The sequence below is a fragment of the Diabrotica virgifera genome, chromosome 3 (assembly GCF_917563875.1).
Source record: "Diabrotica virgifera virgifera chromosome 3, PGI_DIABVI_V3a".
NCBI lineage: Eukaryota > Metazoa > Arthropoda > Insecta > Coleoptera > Chrysomelidae > Diabrotica > Diabrotica virgifera.
The window spans coordinates 146,513,430-146,532,671 of record NC_065445.1 but is presented as its reverse complement, the minus strand read 5'-3'; the positions used below and the strand labels follow the sequence as shown (position 1 = coordinate 146,532,671).

Here is a 19,242-nt window from a genome sequence, read left to right as displayed (position 1 = left end):
GAAAGGAAATAACAAAACAACACAATAAATCCAGCTACAACCAAAAAAGGGACTCAAGGTTGACAACGATACCATATGTAAAGGGCTTATCAGAAAAATTAAAAAGGATAGGAAATAAGTACAACATAACAACATTTAGAACAATCATCACACTCGGATCTATCCTATCCAAAACCTAACCAAACAACCCACAGGAGAGGTCAAAGAACTGCGCCTACAAAATACCCTGCGAATGCAACAATTTCTATGTGGGGGAAACTGCAAGACCACTAAGCGTCAGGATTAACGAGCAGGAAACATACATCAAAAACAGGGTATTCGACAAATCACAGGTATGCAAACATGCCTGGGGCAATGAACACAGACAGACCACAGTGGAAAGATGCATCAATAATCATGAAGGAAACTAATTCTAGTGATAAACAGTTGCAAGTGTGAGTCCATGATAGAGTGTATTAAAAAAAGGTCAATACTCACAATCTGTATTAAAGTTGGTGACCGGTTTCGGAGCTTACAATGTGTGCTCCATCCTCAGGCTCAGTAAAGAGTTTGTCTTTTCCAAAGAAAGAAAAAGTGTTAATTAAAAAAAGCATTATACTTTTTCTTTTTTTGGAAAAGACAAACTCTTTACTGGGCCTAACGATGGAGCACATATAGTCTGGGCTGATTATCGGAGAATAGGCCATTTTTGGGAAAAGTTATTTACCAGCAATTTGATTGCTGGAATCGAATCTTATGATTGTATATATTAATAATATAGGTATGCAAAGTCCACAGATAGTGTGCTACTTTTTTTATAAACAAAATGGAGCCCGAAAATCGTGTTTTTCAATTTTTGCTCTATAACTCAAAAGATTTTAACTTTACACCAAAAACACTAAAATAAAAATTCACCGCAATTAAATTCTGCATAGAGACGTGTTTTTTCCGATTTACTTCGATGAAAACTTTCCCCGGAAAACGCGGGTTTTTCCAACAAAATCTTTAATTTTCAACTAAACTTTTAGATAAGTAATTGTTCATCAATAATTAAATAACTTGGTGATGTAAAATCCCTTTCCCTATAGATTATAATTCCAGAAGCCGATAGAAATTGAACTAACAGTTTAGCAACAATTGGGATAATATAGCCTCAGGAATATTTTAAAATTATAAACAATTTTTTGGCTTATAAACAAATAGAATATCTCGGGAAATAATAAACTAAATTAAATTATAAAAACGATATTCGAAAAACAGCGGCAGGACGCTTCTTTTAAAAGAAAAAACGTTTAATTATGATGAGTAGTTCCTGAGATACAACCGGTCAAAGTTAACCGGAATTTACGGCAAAGATATAAACACTAGGATCATAATTTTCAAATTTTCACCGTTTTATTTTTGTCGTCTTTCTCCACACCAATTTTCATATCCTTAAAATACTCATAACATATATTATTATAAAAAAACTAGCCATAATACGTGTGAAAATTGACAAAAATAGCAAAATTCCAATCAAAAATTAGGTTGGAGAAAATGTAACCCTCAAAGTTCAAAATCGGTATACGTTAAAAAAATGCATTTTCTCGGCTTCTCATCGAGCAATTTCCTTCATTCTTTTTTTGTTCCCAAGTAATTCGAGTAGAGCCATCGAACTAACGCATTATTAAATATCAAACTTGCTTTTGTTTTGTTATAATAAATTAATTTATTTATTATAACACAAAATTTTAATTTGTTTAAATAAAAATTGTTTAAATAATTATACAGCTTTCAAATGAGAATATTTATGTTTTTAACTTTAAAAGGTACACTTATAGTAAGTTTATCTAAAAAAAAGCCTACAACTGGAAAAATATTTAGTTTTCTCTTCTTATAAATAAATTAATCTATTATAACAAAACAAAAGCAAGTTTGACATTTAATAATACGTTAGTTCGATGGCTCTACTCGAGTTATTAAGGAACAAAAAAAGAATGAAGGAAATTGCTCCATGGGAAGCCGAGAAAATGCATTTTTTAACGTATACCGATTTTGAACTTCGAGGGTTACATTTTCTCCAAATTTTTGATTGGAATTTTGGTATTTTTGGCTATTTTCACACGTATTATCGATAGTTTTTATTATAATAATATATGTTATCAGTATTTTAAAGATATGAAAATTGGTGTGGAGAAAGAGGACAAAAATAAAAAGGTGATGTTTGGAAAATTATGATCCTATTGTTTATATCTCTGCCGTAAATTCCGGTCAACTTTGACCGATTGTATCTCAGGAACCACTCGTCATAATAACGTTTTTTCTTTTAAAAGAAGCATCCTGCCGCTGTCTTTCTAATACCGTTTTCACAATTTAATTTAGTTTAATATTTCCCGAGATATTCTATTTGTTTATAAGCCAAAAAATTGTTTATAATTTTAAAATAGTCCTGAGGCCGCTTAAATAGTCAAATTTCAATTCTGTAAAGTACATTAGATGGGTATAGTGTCTTTTTATGAAAAAATCACAGCTATTCTTATGCATCATAATTATTGTCGTTATTATAGCGACCGTAAATTTTTAATTAACAATTCAATTGTTGCTAAACGGTTTATTCAATTTTCATGGGCTTCTGGAATTATAGTCTATATGAAAAGGGCTTTTACATTACCAAGTTATTTAAATATTAATTAACAATTACTTATCTAAAATTTTAGTTGAAAATTAAAGATTTTGTTGGAAAAACTCGCTTTTTCCGGGGAAAGTTTTCGTCGAACTGAATCGGGAAAAACACGTCTCTGTGCAGAATTTAATTGCGGTCAATTTTTATTTGAGTGTTTTTGGTGTAAAGTTAAAATATTTGGAGTTATAGAGCAAAAATTGAAAAAAACACGATTTTCGGGCGCCATTTTGTTTATAAAAAAAGTAGCACACTATCTGCGGACTTTGCATATCTATATTATTATTACATACAATAATAAGATTCGATTCCAGCAATAAAATTGCTGGTAAATAACTTTTCCTTGTATTTTGCTAATTAGCCCAGAGTAATATTGTAAGCTCCAAAACCGGTCGCCTCTTTTAACAACTTTAATAAAGATTGTGAGTATGTATTGATCTTTTTTAATACACTGAAACTAATTATGTTGATGCTTCTGCTTCTGTTGAGACTTTGGTTGCCAATATCTAGAGGACAAGTGAATAACAAAAACATACGAACAATAGGGGATAGGAACAAGTGAAGCACATATCTATCATACACTATACGTATGCAACACACAATACATAAAAACACAATTTTTCCCCAAAAACTCATTATTACGAACACTTATAACACATAGAATAATTATTGCACAAATAAACAGAATAATATCATAGGGCATACAAAATCCATCCTCATATCTTTCCAGCCAAAGCGGCTGTTGACTATAAGCATCATATGCAAAGTACATTCAATCCTCAATAGGGCATTCCAAGACTTTGACGTTTATGAAAAATTTGGGAAGCAAACTGTCAAACACTGTTTTGTTTATATTATTTGTACCACATGTTTCTAAAGTTTTTATCGTTAACAGTTTTTTAGTTGTATTTTCCCAATATTTTGTTGTAGATTTTGTGTAGTTTTTAGTTGTAAAGTACTTCAATAACTTTATTTAGTTTTAAACAATGAATAAATAAACATGAGTGCATATAAAGTTGTTGGTAGACAATACAAATGTTGCTAGCAGGTACAAGCAAAAGATTGGCAAAATAAATAATATAGGCCCACTTTTCTTCAAAGGGTCTGAGTTAACCTACGGTTTAGACACTTTTCCAAGCGTAAGTAACATGAACATAGTTAGTTATTTAGCATTTTTATAGGACATTCTATAGCATTTAATGTTTTTGTCTCAGACAATAACTTATTTAATGGGAAAGTCCCAGTAGCTGGCTGTATACCATAATTAAAAATCATACAGAACAAGTAAAAACTTCGTTTGTATAATGGTATGAAAAGTTTATTGAAAAACTATTAAAAAGTCATCCAAAAGGATTCGCAAAACGTTTTCAATCTAGATCAGATCATCTTCAGTGCGTTCTGCTTAGTACATGAAACTAACAACCTTATAGAATAGGTGACATCGAGAAATATCGCTTTTAAAAATGTAAATCATATTTTTCGATGTCACCTATTCTATAAGGTTGCTAGTTTCATGTACTAAGCAGAACGCACTGAAGATGATCTGATCTAGATTGAAAACGTTTTGCGAATCCTTTTGGATGAATTTTTAATAGTTATTCAATAAACTTTTTATACCATTATACAAACGAAGTTTTTACTTGTTCTGTATGAATAATAACTTATTTAGTTGTTTTATGTCTTTGTCTCTCAGATGATAACTTATTTAGTTGTTTTATGCTTAAAATGTAGCACTGATGGTAACTGATAAAACGGAATTTTATCATGAATACTTCGCATTCCACATTTCAAAACACAACAGAAATGAGGCATATTATCTTTTTAAATTAATTATTCTAGTGAAAATGTTAGATTAATCCTTGTACAAAACAAAATTACAAAGAAACGCAACTAAAATTATCTGAAACACATTAAGAACTGATAGAATAACCTTTATGTTTGCCTCCCGGCTGCCATATTGATTTAATTTGACATAATAATTTGACAGCATGTTGGAATGCCCTATATTTGTTGACTGTGATATAACAACGTCAATAACAATAACTGACGGCTATATACATTTTTCAACAAATTTCTCTTAATTTTTTGATAACAATTTACGGAGCGGAAATTGAAACGTCTAGTATTATTTAGGTAAAAATGTAATTGTCATGATAACCAAACTATGGCCAATCCCATATAAACAAACATTTACACTGAAAGTTTCTAGAAATATGGTCAGAAACGCAACTAAAATTATCTGAAACACATTAAGAACTGATAGAATAACCTTTATGTTTGCCTCCCGGCTGCCATATTGATTTAATTTGACATAATAATTTGACAGCATGTTGGAATGCCCTATATTTGTTGACTGTGATATAACAACGTCAATAACAATAACTGACGGCTATATACATTTTTCAACAAATTTCTCTTAATTTTTTGATAACAATTTACGGAGCGGAAATTGAAACGTCTAGTATTATTTAGGTAAAAATGTAATTGTCATGATAACCAAACTATGGCCAATCCCATATAAACAAACATTTACACTGAAAGTTTCTAGAAATATGGTCACCCTCACATTCGAAAAAATTTAATATCATTTTAGTTCTCTGACTGCTTTTTTGGAGACCTACAGATTCTATAACAGGAAAAAATCTTAACATTATTGGTTATTCAGGTAACACAGCTTTTAACTAATAAATGTTCCCATATATGATTATCCTCTAAGATTCTATCAGAAAAAACAATGTTTAAGAACACAAGCTCCACTTACTTTGTCTACCTTCATAGATATCTGCACATCTTGATAAGTAATCTCTACATGCTTTATGTTCTTTGCATAGTTTCCAACCAATTTTAGAATATCAGCTGAGATGTACTCTAAAACTGCCACCAAAAATAAAGACACCGTGGAATCAACTTTGTAGAGCAAAAGTTCCTAAAATACAGATTGTATGTCAATCTCTGCTCAGTTGTATAGCAAAATATATTGTAAAAAAATTATGATCTACTTACTTTTTGTAATAAAGAATGGATTTTATCGACAGGCAGCTGTAATACTGACTTTTTCTTTCCTCTTTCAAGAGCTTCTTGGGCTTCTTTTAGTGCCCATTTATCAATTGGTGTGGGAAAAGTACTAGTTACCCGATCTTCAACATCCTACACAAACAAAAACCGAAATATAAATTATTTTCATAACTTAAAAAATTCTTAAAAAGTTATTATTACCGCAATAAAACATTTGAATAATAATAAAGTCAATTATTTATTTTGGTTTATTGGCAAATGAACAAAATATGGCAAATGTTTACCTGAACTGTGTGAGGACTTGGTTTGGCACACAGCATCCCAAGAAGACGCAAGCATAGGCTTTCCACATATTCTAAGGCTTCTTCTCTTGCACCTAATGAAGGGTGCACTTGTTCTAAAACCTAAAATAAAAGAAGTGTTCTATAATAATTGAAACTTTAGAACTCCATATTTTTCAACTAATTTGCTATTTTTGTTTCCATTTGTATATTTAAATTATATAAAGGTATACAAAATTTCGCTAATCTACAACTAACGAACCATCAAACAACAGTGTCAAACAGCAGTTTATTATTAGGGCAGTCAATGGGGGTACTTGGCTCCGAATTCCATCCTACTACATCGATTTACTTGATATTTTCACAGTAAGTAGGTAATAGCTCAAGAAACAAAGTCTACCCTATGCCGATGTGCGCTTTTATCTTGGGGTGGTTCCCACCCCTTCTCAGGGGTGGAAAATGTTTTGGTTAAAATAGCCACGGAAGAGACTAGAGAACCTAATTTTAAGCAAAAACTGTTCTATAATTATTTTTTGAAAACTCAATACCTTTTGAGTTATTCGTGGTTGAAAATTGGCCATTTTCATTGAAAAATGACACCTTTTCGGACGGATTTTTGCGAACACCTTAAAAACTATGCATCTAACAAAAAAAAAACTATATAAAATATTTCTGTAGGTTATAAAAAACACAGAGATTCGTTCCTTCATAAATCTTCTATTTAAAATACAAAGAGGGATATGGTAGGTAAGAAGAGTTTGTTTTTTGCTGCACGCTCAAATCGTTGTATTCAACTTGAAATAACAGAGAAACTGTCGATTTTAGGTGTATAATGATACTAATAACTTTTGTAGTGGTTGAAAAGACCTTTAACATGAGCAATACTAAATGTCGATTACATTCAAACTAAGCAAAATTCTGCAAAAAAGTTGATAACTAATGTATTTTAAGAAGAAATGAGAAGTATATTTAACCCCTCATCCATCAGAATTTAAATACATCGTTTTCCTTCTACAATACTTTTTATTATAGCGTTATTTCTATGTTCAAAAAGTTGGACTGGATTAAAATGAATGGTTTTTGAAAAAAATAAGATCAAATTATAGAGCGCATTTTTAAATTTTCTTAAAAATCTTCCTTTTCCTCCATGTAACTTGAAACAGATACGAGATACGAAAAAAGATACCACCCAAAAATGTAGGGCTTTTTCAGGTAAAAATTTCCCTTTTATTTTTCATTACTGTATCTCTTACCATTTTCAAGTTACATGGAGAAAAAGGAAGATTTTTAAGAAAATTTAAAAATGCTCTCTATAATTTGATCTTTTTTTTTCAGAAACCATTCATTTTAAACCCGTCCAACTTTTTGAACATAGAAATAACGCTATAGTAAAAGGTATTGTGGAAGGAAAACGATTTATTTACATTTTGGTGGTTGGAGGTTAAAATTACTTCTCATTTTTTCTTAAAATACATTAGTTATCAATTTTGTTTGCAACATATCTCGCTTAGTTTTAATGTAATGGACCTCTAATATAGCTCATTTTAAAGGCCTTTTCAAGCACTACAAAAAGGTATTAGTAGTATTACACATCTAAAATCGACCGTTTCTGTTATTTTAAGTTGAATACACCGATTTGAGCATCCACCAAAAAAATCTTTTTTCACCACATATCATATCTATTTTTGTATTATAACTAGAAGATTTATAAAATCAAGTGTCTCTTTGTTTTTTTATAACCTACAAAAATGTTTAATATAGTTTTTTTAGTTAGATGCATAGTTTTTAAGGTATTCACAAAAAACCGTTCGAAAAGGTATTGTGTCAATGAAAATGGCCAATTTTCAACCACGAATATCTCAAAAAGTATTGAGTTTTCAAAAAAAAATTATAGAACAGTTTTTGCTTAGAATTAGGTTCTCTAGCGAATTCCGTGGTATTTTAACAAAAAAATTTTCCATCCCTTAGAAGGGGTGGGAACTACCCCCAAGATAAAAGCACACATCGGCATAGGGTAGACTTTGAATTAGGAGATAAGTAGAGGCTATTTCCAAAATTTCATTAAAATCCATGAAGTAGGATAGAATTCGGCGGTAATATCCTATTCTTGCTCCCATTGACTGGCGGATATTTAATATAATGAACATTAAGTTTCTTTCTTTGAAAATACAATAATTCTTGAAAATGCGTAGTTAATTGCAAAACAGATTATGTTGCTCCGTCTAAAGCCATCTGATATAAAGACTATGCATTCAGACTATACACAAAAATTCACAATACACTTTCTCATTTTACACTTAAAAATAAATTCTCTATTTTCCTATTTTTTTTCTTACTTCAGAAATGTAATATTATAAAGTAAATCTCTCTTCTGTTAATTAGTAAAAATGTAGGATAAGTAGGATAGAAAATATTAAGTAGGTATATTATATAGGTGTAGGAAAATATATTGTAAAATAAATGAGCAAAATTGGTGAATCAGTGAATGAGCTTGAAGGGCCCCAAGGAAAAAAAATTAGTAAAAATAAAGATTAGTTCACTTTAATATTTTGCATCTGGTGCTTTAATTTGATAGCAGTTTCCCAGTCAAAGAAAAAATGTGTGATATTTTCAACTCATCTTATGTGTATGAGATTAGAACATGATCCACACATCAGATATTAAATATTCTCTTCCCTGTTTAATTTGTAACAGTGACCTCTTAATGTTTTGTCTTGATTCATGGTATTTAGGTCCCCAAAATTATATTTTAAAGTATGGAAGGTCATAATTAGGTTAGGTCACCTCGTGATGCTCGAATGTCATTAGATGAGCCACAGATAGTTTATCTTCATAATTAGGTTTTACACAGCCGGATGCGATTCTTGTAGCATTACTCTGAACATTTTCAAGTAAGATTTTATCATGACAGATCTGGACCCCACACTGGTTCGACAAACTCAAGAAGAGGTCTGACCAATATTGAATAGAGCATACTAACAGAGATATACGTAGAAGTTTACGTATTAGAAACAGTTTTAAGTTTGTACATTTTTTGTAGAAGTCTTTTTTACTTCTACAGTATTTTTGCTATGGTATACAACCAATTAGAGGGATTGCCCTATTTATGTTAAAAATTAAAACTCATGGTCTGGTAAAAGAGTATCGTTCCAACTTGTGACAAGAAGGTGTGCTAGTTTCCCGTGAAAAACATTTAAAAAATATTAATCCAAAATGCGACCATATAATATAATACATTTTAACATTTCTTTCAGAAAAAAATGTCAAATTTTTTGAGGAAAACAAAACATTTTTTCTTTTTGTATTATTTGGAATCAAAAGTAAGTAGTCCAGGAACCGAAGCTTTTCACCCCTCAATTTTTACAGAATGGATCGATTTGCTTGAAAATTTGAGAATAAGTAGTGGATGTTCCAAGGATCAAAATCTATATGATGCCAAAAGGCGCTTTTATTATGGGGGTGTTTGCCACCCCATCTCGGGGCCGGAAATTTTTTATTATATTTTGACAGCAAAAGTTGATAAAAACATTAATTCTAAGCAAAAAATGTTGTATACATTTTTTTGATAGAACTAATAGTTTTCGATTTATTCGCTATCGAAAGTGTTAGTTTTATATAGAAAAAATAAATGTTCTTCTATAGTATACTCATTTACTATTCACTCAATTTTTGTCGTAGAAAAAAATTTTTCACACCAAGTTCTTACGAATTAAATAACCTACAATTTCATATTTAAACATTTTTTCTTATCTTTGATGCTAATCTTTCTATTCTGAAGAAAATGGCATTTTTTACAAAACTACAGAAATTCTTTATTCGCTTTTAACTTCAGTTTTTAAAAAAATAATCATTTTAAGCCAGTCAAACTTCTAGAATCTATTAATAATACACAAATAAAGAAGGCCAATGACTAAAAACACCGCTAACTTACATTATTATGCTTGCAATTGGATTTCTCCTTTTTTTTCTCAAAAAAATATGTTGATTTTTTAACCGTAACTTTTTTATTTTGTATCTTAGAAAGTTTGATGTAAAAGATTTTTGTAGGTTTTAACAGATCTATAAGCCTATTAATATTAAATCTTATTACAATTCTTAGTCACAAAAAGAGGTGACTTTGAAAGGGTTGGTAAAGGTGGTTTTTGCATGCTATTACAAGTTTTAATTGTCAATAGCTCACTTAATTTTTGTTATAGAAAAATTTTTTTCATACTAAATTCTTGGGAATTAAATTAGCTACAATTTAATATTAAACATTTTTTCACATCTCTGATGCTAATCTTTCTATTCAGAAGAAAAGACCATTTTTTCTAAACTACAAAAATTCGTTAATCGCTGTTAACTTCATTTTTTTTTAAAACGAATCATTCTAAGTCGGTCAAACTTCTCGAACCTATTAAAAATACGTAAATAAATAAGACCAAATAAGGTCAATGACTAGTTTTAATTAGGGTGGTGATTACGGGGTTGCTTCCGACCACTTTTGCGCTGAAAAAAATAATGACTGACATTCTTTTCATTATAAGTCACTTAATTTTTGAGCTAGAGACTTCTTTTTTATTTCTAGGGATAGATATTTTTAAATTCTTTAAATTAGTTTTAACAAGTTATTCTCGAAAAATGCATATTTTGCCCGTCTTTGGACTTTGAAACTACAATATTTAACATTTGACAAAGGAGAGCTAACATATAATAAAGTATATCTTGATTACTGTTGGTCTTAAAGAAAATTAAAAAACACGGTTTTGTTTATTTTTTCAAATAGTACATTTTTATTAAATAAGGTTGTTTTGATAAAACGAAAACTTTTGAAGTTATTAGCAGAAAACTGATTAAAAACATTGATTTTTCGATATAATACTAACACTTTCGATAGCGAATAAATCGAAAACTATTAATTTTATCAAAAAAATGTATAGAACATTTTTTGCTTAGAATGAACGTTTTTACCAACTTTTGCGGTCAAAATATAATAAAAAATTTCCACCCCCAACAGGGGGTGCCAACCACCCCCATGGTAAAAGCGCCTTTCGGCATCATATAGATTTTGATCCTTGGACTATCCACTACTTATTTTCAAATTTTCAAGCAAATCGATCCATTCTGTAAAAATTGCGAGGTTTTGTCCTATTTCAAGCTTCATTACTTGGACTAAAGGTTGCTTTTTAGTTGTTATTTTCAGGTAGCCAGTAGAATATTGATACAAAGATTAAAAACATACTAACTAAAATATATCAGGAAACACTCAAACATATTTTGATTTCACTCTCGTGTAATATTTTGAGATGATATGGTTTAGAACGGGACGTGTGATTTTTGTCCAAAATAGCAAAAAATTCTTAACCAAAACAATAACATCAACTGTGTACTTAACCTCTAACTTGAATTCACTGATTAAAACTTATTTTTTATTTTTATTTATTAATTTATAATATGGGAAAACCCTATTAATAGATAAAATACATGCTTAGGTTTAGTACAAAAATAAATATTTTTCCTAGTAGGTAATACTTTTATACACACACCGGCAAAATTAGCCGAACACCTTAAAAATGGGACAGGTTTGATGTCACGAATTTCCTAAACCAGTGGTCCGATTTGAGTGATTCTTTTAGTATGTTACAGCCTTATTATTTAAGAATATCTTTGTAACAACATTATTGCTAGACAACTAAATATCATTTTATACCGGGTGTAACAATAATACTGTGATTTTTTCTTAAAGTTTGGAACACCCTGTGGACTATTCTAGCATATATAAAATATTAAAATTAAAACTAGGTTATAACCTTAGGCTTTCTTAAAATTTTCTTTCTTGATTCATTTGCTTATGTTGGAAAATAAAAAAGTTATGGGCTTTAACAACTAGCCATGTTTTTCATCGATAAATCCTCATAGTAGGGGAGGAAAGTATGCTAAATTTGCAGTTACTCGAGCGTTATGGGGACCTATTGGATTGTGAATAGTATGTGCTAAAACCAGAAAAAGGTTAAGTTAAGTTTTTCATATATTGAGGGACTTTTCATTTTTTAATTTATTTTTCATTTGAAACAATCGTTCTTTTCCGATTATAGAGCGATCCATCCATAATTCTAAAAAATGTGTCGAATAAAAGTTGTTTATTTTTACGTAAAGAATCCAAATCTGCAATAAAAATTGGGGCTCCTATTTAAGATTTTAAATTAAATCCCCCACCCCACTTCCGTGGGGGGACGTGTTTGGTGTCATTCGATAGATTTTTCAAAAATATTGAATACGTGTATGTTGCAGTTTTTCGATCTGATGTTCAGCTAGTTCAGATGAAATCCACGGGAGTTCGTCATTGTGACATCGCTTATTAATTTATTTATTTAATACATCTATTGAATTATTATAGGCTTGTTTATTAAACTAAGCAGATAATGATGGTAGGGGAGCCCAGGCGGGAATTTTTTCAGTTACTCGAGCGCGTCTGATTATCACATGGGGAGAAACCTTGTACCCTGTAAATGTACCTATAGGTACCATATATTGGTTCTTAACACCGGGGAATTCATTAAGGGGGACCGAGAAAAATCTATTCTTAGAAAAACTCGAAATCGTCAGATTAAGATTAGGTAAGTTAAGTACATGCAAAACAGTGTATATTTAAAAAATCTGACGATTTGAGCGGGGCGTAAAAAAATGGGTGAGTCACAAAGTTTCACAAAAAAAGCGAATATTTCACGAAGTAAACGTCACTTTGAAAAACTATAAAATACGTGTTCAATATTTTACAAAAATCTATCGAATAATACTAAACACGTCACCCCACGGAGAGGGGTGGGGGTAAATTAAAAATTTTAAATGCGGTATTTCGCGAAATGAACCTCAGGTCGTAAAACTGCGAAATACACGTATTCAATATTTTTCAAAAATCTATCGAATGGCACCGAACACGTCCCCCCACGGAGGTGGGGTTGGCGGGTTACTTTAAAATCTTAAAGAGGAGCCCCCAATTTTTATTGAAGATTTGGATTCTTGACGTAAAAATAAGCAACTTTTATTCGCAACATTTTTGTAAATTATGGATAAATGGCGCTATAATCCGAAAAAAAAAACGATTGTTTCAAATGAAAAATTAATTAAAAAATGAAAAGTCCCCCAATATATAGAAAACTTAACCTTTTTCTGGTTTTAGCACATACTATTCACAATCCAATAGGTCCCCATAACGCAAGAGTAGCTGCAAATTTAGCATACTTTCCTCCCCTACTATGAGAATTTATCGATGAAAAACATGGCTAGTTGTTAAAGCCCATAACTTTTTAATTTTCCAAAATAAGCAAATGAATCAAAAATGAAAATGTTAAGAAAGCCTACGGCTATAATTGAGTTTGAATTTCAATATTTTATATATGCTAGAATATTCCACAGGGTGTTCCAAACTTTAAGAAAAAAACACAGTCTTATTGTTACACCCGGTATAAAATGATATTTAGCTGTCTAGCAACAATATTATTACAACGATATTCTTAAATAATAAGGCTATAACATACTAAAGGAATCACTCAAATCGGACCACTGGTTTAGGAAATTCATGACATCAAACATGTCCCATTTTTAAGGTGTTCGGCTAATTTTGCCGGTGTGTGTATAAATAAAATATGTATAACGAACTTAACTAAAAATCACCATTTTTAATATTAAATTAAAAAACAAGCAGTCTTAATAAAAAAAAAACAAAATGCTTCTCTTAAGTTTCGTTGAAGATATGTTAAAAATTTCAATATGTATTTAGTTTAACAAGACTGAATATCTATCCAAAAGATTGTTAATACCATAAAAGGTTACTATGGAATGGAATATAAAATGTTAACTGAAGACAAAGCTCCAGGTACGGTGGTGCATTAATGTAGATCTCATCCAAGAGAGCAACGCAGTCCATGCCACCACTAAGTAACTTGTAAATAAATGAAACTACAAAAAAATATCTCCTAAGACTCAGAGTGGTTGTAAATTCTTACATTTGAAGTAGAGGCCCAAATTTTAGTTGTACTGTTTCTATCATATCTTTATCATGTTTGATACTATGGCTACTATACAACTGAGCCATGTTCCAACATACCAATGCGCAATAAACCAATCATATAACATCAGTAAAAAATAACTTGTAATTTCTGAATACCAAACGCAACATTCTAAAACCCTTCAGAGAAATTGTATTAATATAGTCAACAAGAATAAAAAACCGCTAAGCGCCGTAAAAATGAGTGGCGCATACAATATTCTAGCTACAAAAGATCTGATATGAATTTTACGTGGCCCGAAAACGTATTTTCATTTTGATGCAAAACAAAATTCTAGTTTTATTTTAAAAGATTTTTTCATAATATTTGCCCAATTTGAAGTAAAAACGCGCCACAAAAGAATAACTTTGATACAGTTTGAATTTTGAAACTCTTTTGTGGCGCGTTTACTTCAGATTTAGCAAATATTATGAAAAAATCTTTTAAAATAAAACTAGAATTTTGTTTTGCATCAAAATGAAAATACATTTTCGCGCCACGTAATATTCATATCAGATCCTTTGTAGCTGGAATCATCACTCATTTTTACGGCGTTTAGCGGTTTTTTATTCTTGTATCAGGAGTTTTTCAAAGTTATTTATAAATTAAATGTATAAATTTGAATGCAATGTTTCTCGATTACACGTTAAGCTTTATAAATGTGGCCTTTGTCGCATTATCTCCCAAATGATCTAGTGTCCATCAAATGTACACTAGATTTTTTTTCTATTCGAAATAGATTGAAAAAAATATTGGGATGGCCGGTAAATGAACTCGGATTGCCCGTTGCCAGATCAAATTAGCGTCGTAACCACTACAACTACATAAACCATTTAGGGAATAATCGTTAATTGGATTATACTTTTGTAGCTTAATAACTTCTAAACGGCTTAACCGATTTTGTTCACTAAACATGAGTTTGAAACGTATTGACAAGTAGTATCTTATGTATCTAAGGTCAAGTATGATAACTGAAGATATTACAGGAATTATTGAGCTTGAAAAACCGTTTTTCCCATAAGAAATAGGTTTGATCATACTTATGAAGCCTATAACTTAAAAATTCGAATTTTCCCGGATATAAGGTATACACCGTTAGCTTCGTCTAGAGTCCTTCTACAAACACTTAGTTATTGGCGTAATTCGTAGGTTGAAATTTTGAGTAATTGTCGAAAAACCAAAATTTTCAAAGTTTAGTTTTTCAGTTTTTCGGCTATACTGAGCCGTGTGTATGTCTGATCCTGACAGCTTAGACATCATTTGAAAGCTTAACTCAACGCTATTGATTTGGTGTATTTACTGTTCTCCTGTCTCTTCTTGAACCGAAGATATATACCGCCAAAAAATGTGCCGTTTTGTACCTGCTAAGTCCTATAGCTGGATTATGGGTAGTCAAAACTCACAAACTACACCGGTTCTGAATCGGCCCTAACCCCCTCTTCAAACACAGAAAAAAAAAATCAGATCGGTTTAACTTTTCCACACACATACATACATACATATACATATCCACAAACATTTTCCCTTTTTTAAATAAAAATTGACTCATATTTCTGAGCTCCGTAACTTTTGAACGGTATAACCGATTTTCAAAATTAGACATGTGTTGGAAAGGTAATGATCGCTTCTATTAGAAGCCGCAAAGGTCGGAGTTAAATTTTCGAAGTTTTTGGGAGTTTTGGGGACGAGAACGAAAAACAGACCCTAAATAGGAAGGGCCGTAAAATCCACACCCTTGGACCAAAATGGATGGTTGACATATGAATGGGTGAGTCTTTTCGTGAACTTTAAGATGGGAGTTGGCCCAATTTTCAATTCAGCCAGATTTAGAAAATCGAAAATTTCGTGTATATTTAGTGTTGCGTGTAGGGGGTGTAGGTGTGCGCCACTTGCGAGAACTGCCGTTCTCTGGTAATAAAGGTTAGATTTACATTGAAAATCATACCAAGATCCGTTACTCTGCATAATATATTAAATTCTGGTTATTTATTTATTGTATAATCTATAACAATTCTGCGAGTACTTCGAGTAAAGCTAATAAAGCAGCATTAATTTACATGTAACCCTTTAACGCTTTGTGGCTACATAAGTAGCCACAGGAAAAGTACCTGAATGGTCCAATTTATTGTTATCCGTAAGTATGTGGTAACATATTTAAGCAGAAAGCCTTTGTGTAAATGTTAAAAAATCTTGTGTGACTGTTAAAAGGTTAATAAAAGCTTATTTAAGTCACACATGTCCAAAAAACGTCTAAATCAGCTTACAAGAGGATCTGGTCCGATACACATTTAATTGGTCTCCAGAATTTAAGATCATAAAAAAAATTTACACAGAGACTATTACAGAAGCAGTTTATACTGTCAGCTATAAATATATTGCATAAAAGAGCTGAGCATTGACCACCCTGTAGAACTCCAGATGTTACTACAATTGAATCCGAAAAACAATTACCAAATTTAACTTTTTGAGTACCACTAGAAAGAGAACATTTAAACCAACAAACCATTTGAAAATGAAAACCAGTTGCCACTATAGTTTTAAGCAGTATTTGATGATTTACTCTATCGAATGCCTTAAAAAAATCTGTGTATATGGTATCTATTTTTTGCCATTCTCCATGTACATGATAATATCTGACTGATAGGTAACCAGATTACTAACTGTAGATTTACAGTCTCTGCTCAATTTATTAGACTCGCCCTAGAAATCAGTTTTTTTTTTAATTTCAAGCACCTTAAAAGTATCCTCCAAGTGATATGGTAGGGGAGCCCAAGCGGGGATTTTTGCAGTCACTCGAGCGCATCAGATTAGCATATAGTGAGAAACCTGGTACCCTGCAGATGCACCTCTACTATATATTGGCTCTTAACACAGGGGAGTTCGTTAAGGGGGGCCCGAAAAAAAAAATCTACCCTTAAAAAAACTCGAAATTGTCAGATTAAGATAAGGTAGGTTAAGTACATGCAAAAGAGTGTATATTTCAAAAATCTGACGATTTGAGCCGGGCGTAAGGAAATGGGCGAGTCCCAAAGTTTCACAAGAAAAAAGCGAATATTTCGCGAAATGAATGACAGATCGAAGAACTAAAAAATATGTGCTCAATATTTTTTAAAAATCTATCCAATGATACCAAACACGACTTCTCACGGAGAGGGGTGGGGGTAAATTTAATATTTTAAATACGAATACTGCGATATTTCGCGAAATGAACATCAGATCGAAAAACTGTAAAATAGACTTATTCAATATTTTTGAAAAATATGTCGAAAGGCACCAAACACGACCCCCCATGGATGTGGGGTGGGGGGTTACTTTAAAATCTTAAATAGGAACCCTCATTTTCTATTGCAGATTTTGATTCCTTACGTAAAAATAAGTAACTTTTATTCGAAACATTTTTTTCGAGTTATGGATAGATGTCGCTATAATCGAAAAAAACCATTGTTGGAAATGGAAAATTAAATTAAAAAATGGCAAGCGCCCACTAAAATGGAAAACTTTACTTAACTTTTTTTGGTTTTAGGACCTACTCTTTACAACCCAATAGGTCCCCAAAGCGCTCGAGTGACTGCACATTTAGCATACTTTGCTCCCCTACCAATATGGAACTGCTGAATGGGTTAACCCGGCATTGGTCGCTAGGTAAGTTGTTACGCGAGTGGTCGCGCGTGCGATTTTCTCTCACATATCCAACTTTTGCTTTTCATCAAAAAGATGAGGTTTCATCAACGATAAAGCCATTTGCTTTAAAAAGACACGACGTTTTTCTGTTTTATCATTATTATCTTTATATAAAATGTGACTATTGATGCCGCCAATATTTAACATTGAAAAATATATGGTAAGTGACAAGTGATGATTTTCATATCATCGACCACATCCACGGCGCCTTGTATTACGTCATAAAAGGATATTATTTTAGGTTTTAAGGGGAAAAATAAAATTAATTTTTATACACAGTTAATGACGCCGGTGGTCGCTTGATGAGAGAATCTCTCACATGAAGCGCACTGACTCAACAATGAGATGATACTAAGTAAACTGGGTCACTATCTGAGCGGACGAGTCTATTAGATTGTCGAGGGAGGATAGTTAGAAGACTAGAACGAACTACAGCGCATATAATTTCCCAAAAAAAAGTTGTGCGCAATTTTCTGAAACCGTGAGAGAAAATCTCATACAGCGACCACTTGCGGGTTAAATAACAATGACTTAATAATTGTGCTACATTTTAAGTTAAAAATGGTGAAACTTTTTGATTGAATTGTGATAACTTGACAGATGGCAATATAATGTACTAAAAGTGCACAGTTACTCGACTTTTTTCAACTTTAGCTTTTAGTTAAATTAGTAATTGGAGTTCAATTTTCGTAAAATTTGCAGTGGTGAATATTACTTAATATTGTTCTATATTAATGTTAGTTTTTAACTTGGTTAATTTACATTAAGATATTAATAGAAATAGGTTAATTTCTAAAAGAAGGATATCTTTCATAGTAATTTTTTCATATGGGTGTTTGTAAAGATTTTTCTGTTGAGCAAATCTCTTCTGTTACTGCTCTATTAGTCTGGGCTGATTATCGGAGAATAGGCCATTTTTGGGAAAAGTTATTTACCAGCAATTTTATTGTTGGAATCGAATTATAAGATCCTATATATTAATAATATAGGTATGCAAAGTCCTCAAATAGTGTGCTACTTTTTTTTATAAACAAAATGGCGCACGAAAATCGTGTTTTTTCATTTATTGCTCTATAACTCCGAAGATTTTAACTTTACAACAAAAATACCAAAATAAAAATTCACCGTGATTAAATTTTGCATAGAGTCGCGTTTCTCCCGATCTGCTCCGACGAAAATTTTCCTCGGAAAATGCGGGTTTTCCCAACAAAATCTTTAATTTTCAAATAAAGTTTTAGATAATTAATTATCTACCAATAATTAAATAATTTGGTGACTTAAAAGCCTTTTTGGTTTAGATTATAGTTACAGAAGCTGATGAAAATTAAACGAATATTTTAGCAACAATTCAATTGTTAATTAATAATTTACGGTCGCAATAATAACCAAAATAATTATGATACACTGATCAAGCTTTGAAATCTTATGAAGATTAGATGCCTATTTAATATTTTGTCGACAAAATATGAATTTTTTATTTTTTTGCATAATCATTAAATGTTTTAAAAAAATAGTTATAAACAAATTAACGTTTCTCAGAAAGTTTTTATTATATTATAATTTTAAAAAATAGCTAAAATGCGCATTTTAAATATCTTTA

At 31.2% G+C, this 19,242-nt stretch overlaps 1 protein-coding gene across 11 annotated transcripts in view; it reads right to left on the bottom strand.

The window, feature by feature from the left end:
• LOC114334083 (protein son of sevenless) overlaps positions 1-19,242 on the bottom strand; it is a 652,420-nt gene that overhangs the window by 618,905 nt on the left and 14,273 nt on the right. For 8 of the 11 annotated variants that reach the window (XM_050646932.1, XM_050646939.1, XM_050646934.1 and 5 more), the window contains exons 2-4: positions 5,938-6,057; positions 5,642-5,785; positions 5,400-5,564 (exon numbers count right to left, since the gene is read on the bottom strand). The exons of 1 other annotated variant lie outside the window; for it this stretch is intronic. In XM_050646932.1, coding sequence (XP_050502889.1) covers positions 5,400-5,564; positions 5,642-5,785; positions 5,938-6,057 — 429 coding nt within the window. The remainder of the gene's footprint in view (positions 1-5,399; positions 5,565-5,641; positions 5,786-5,937; positions 6,058-19,242) is intronic. 2 more of the 11 variants (XM_050646938.1, XM_050646941.1) reach the window with 2 other exon arrangements.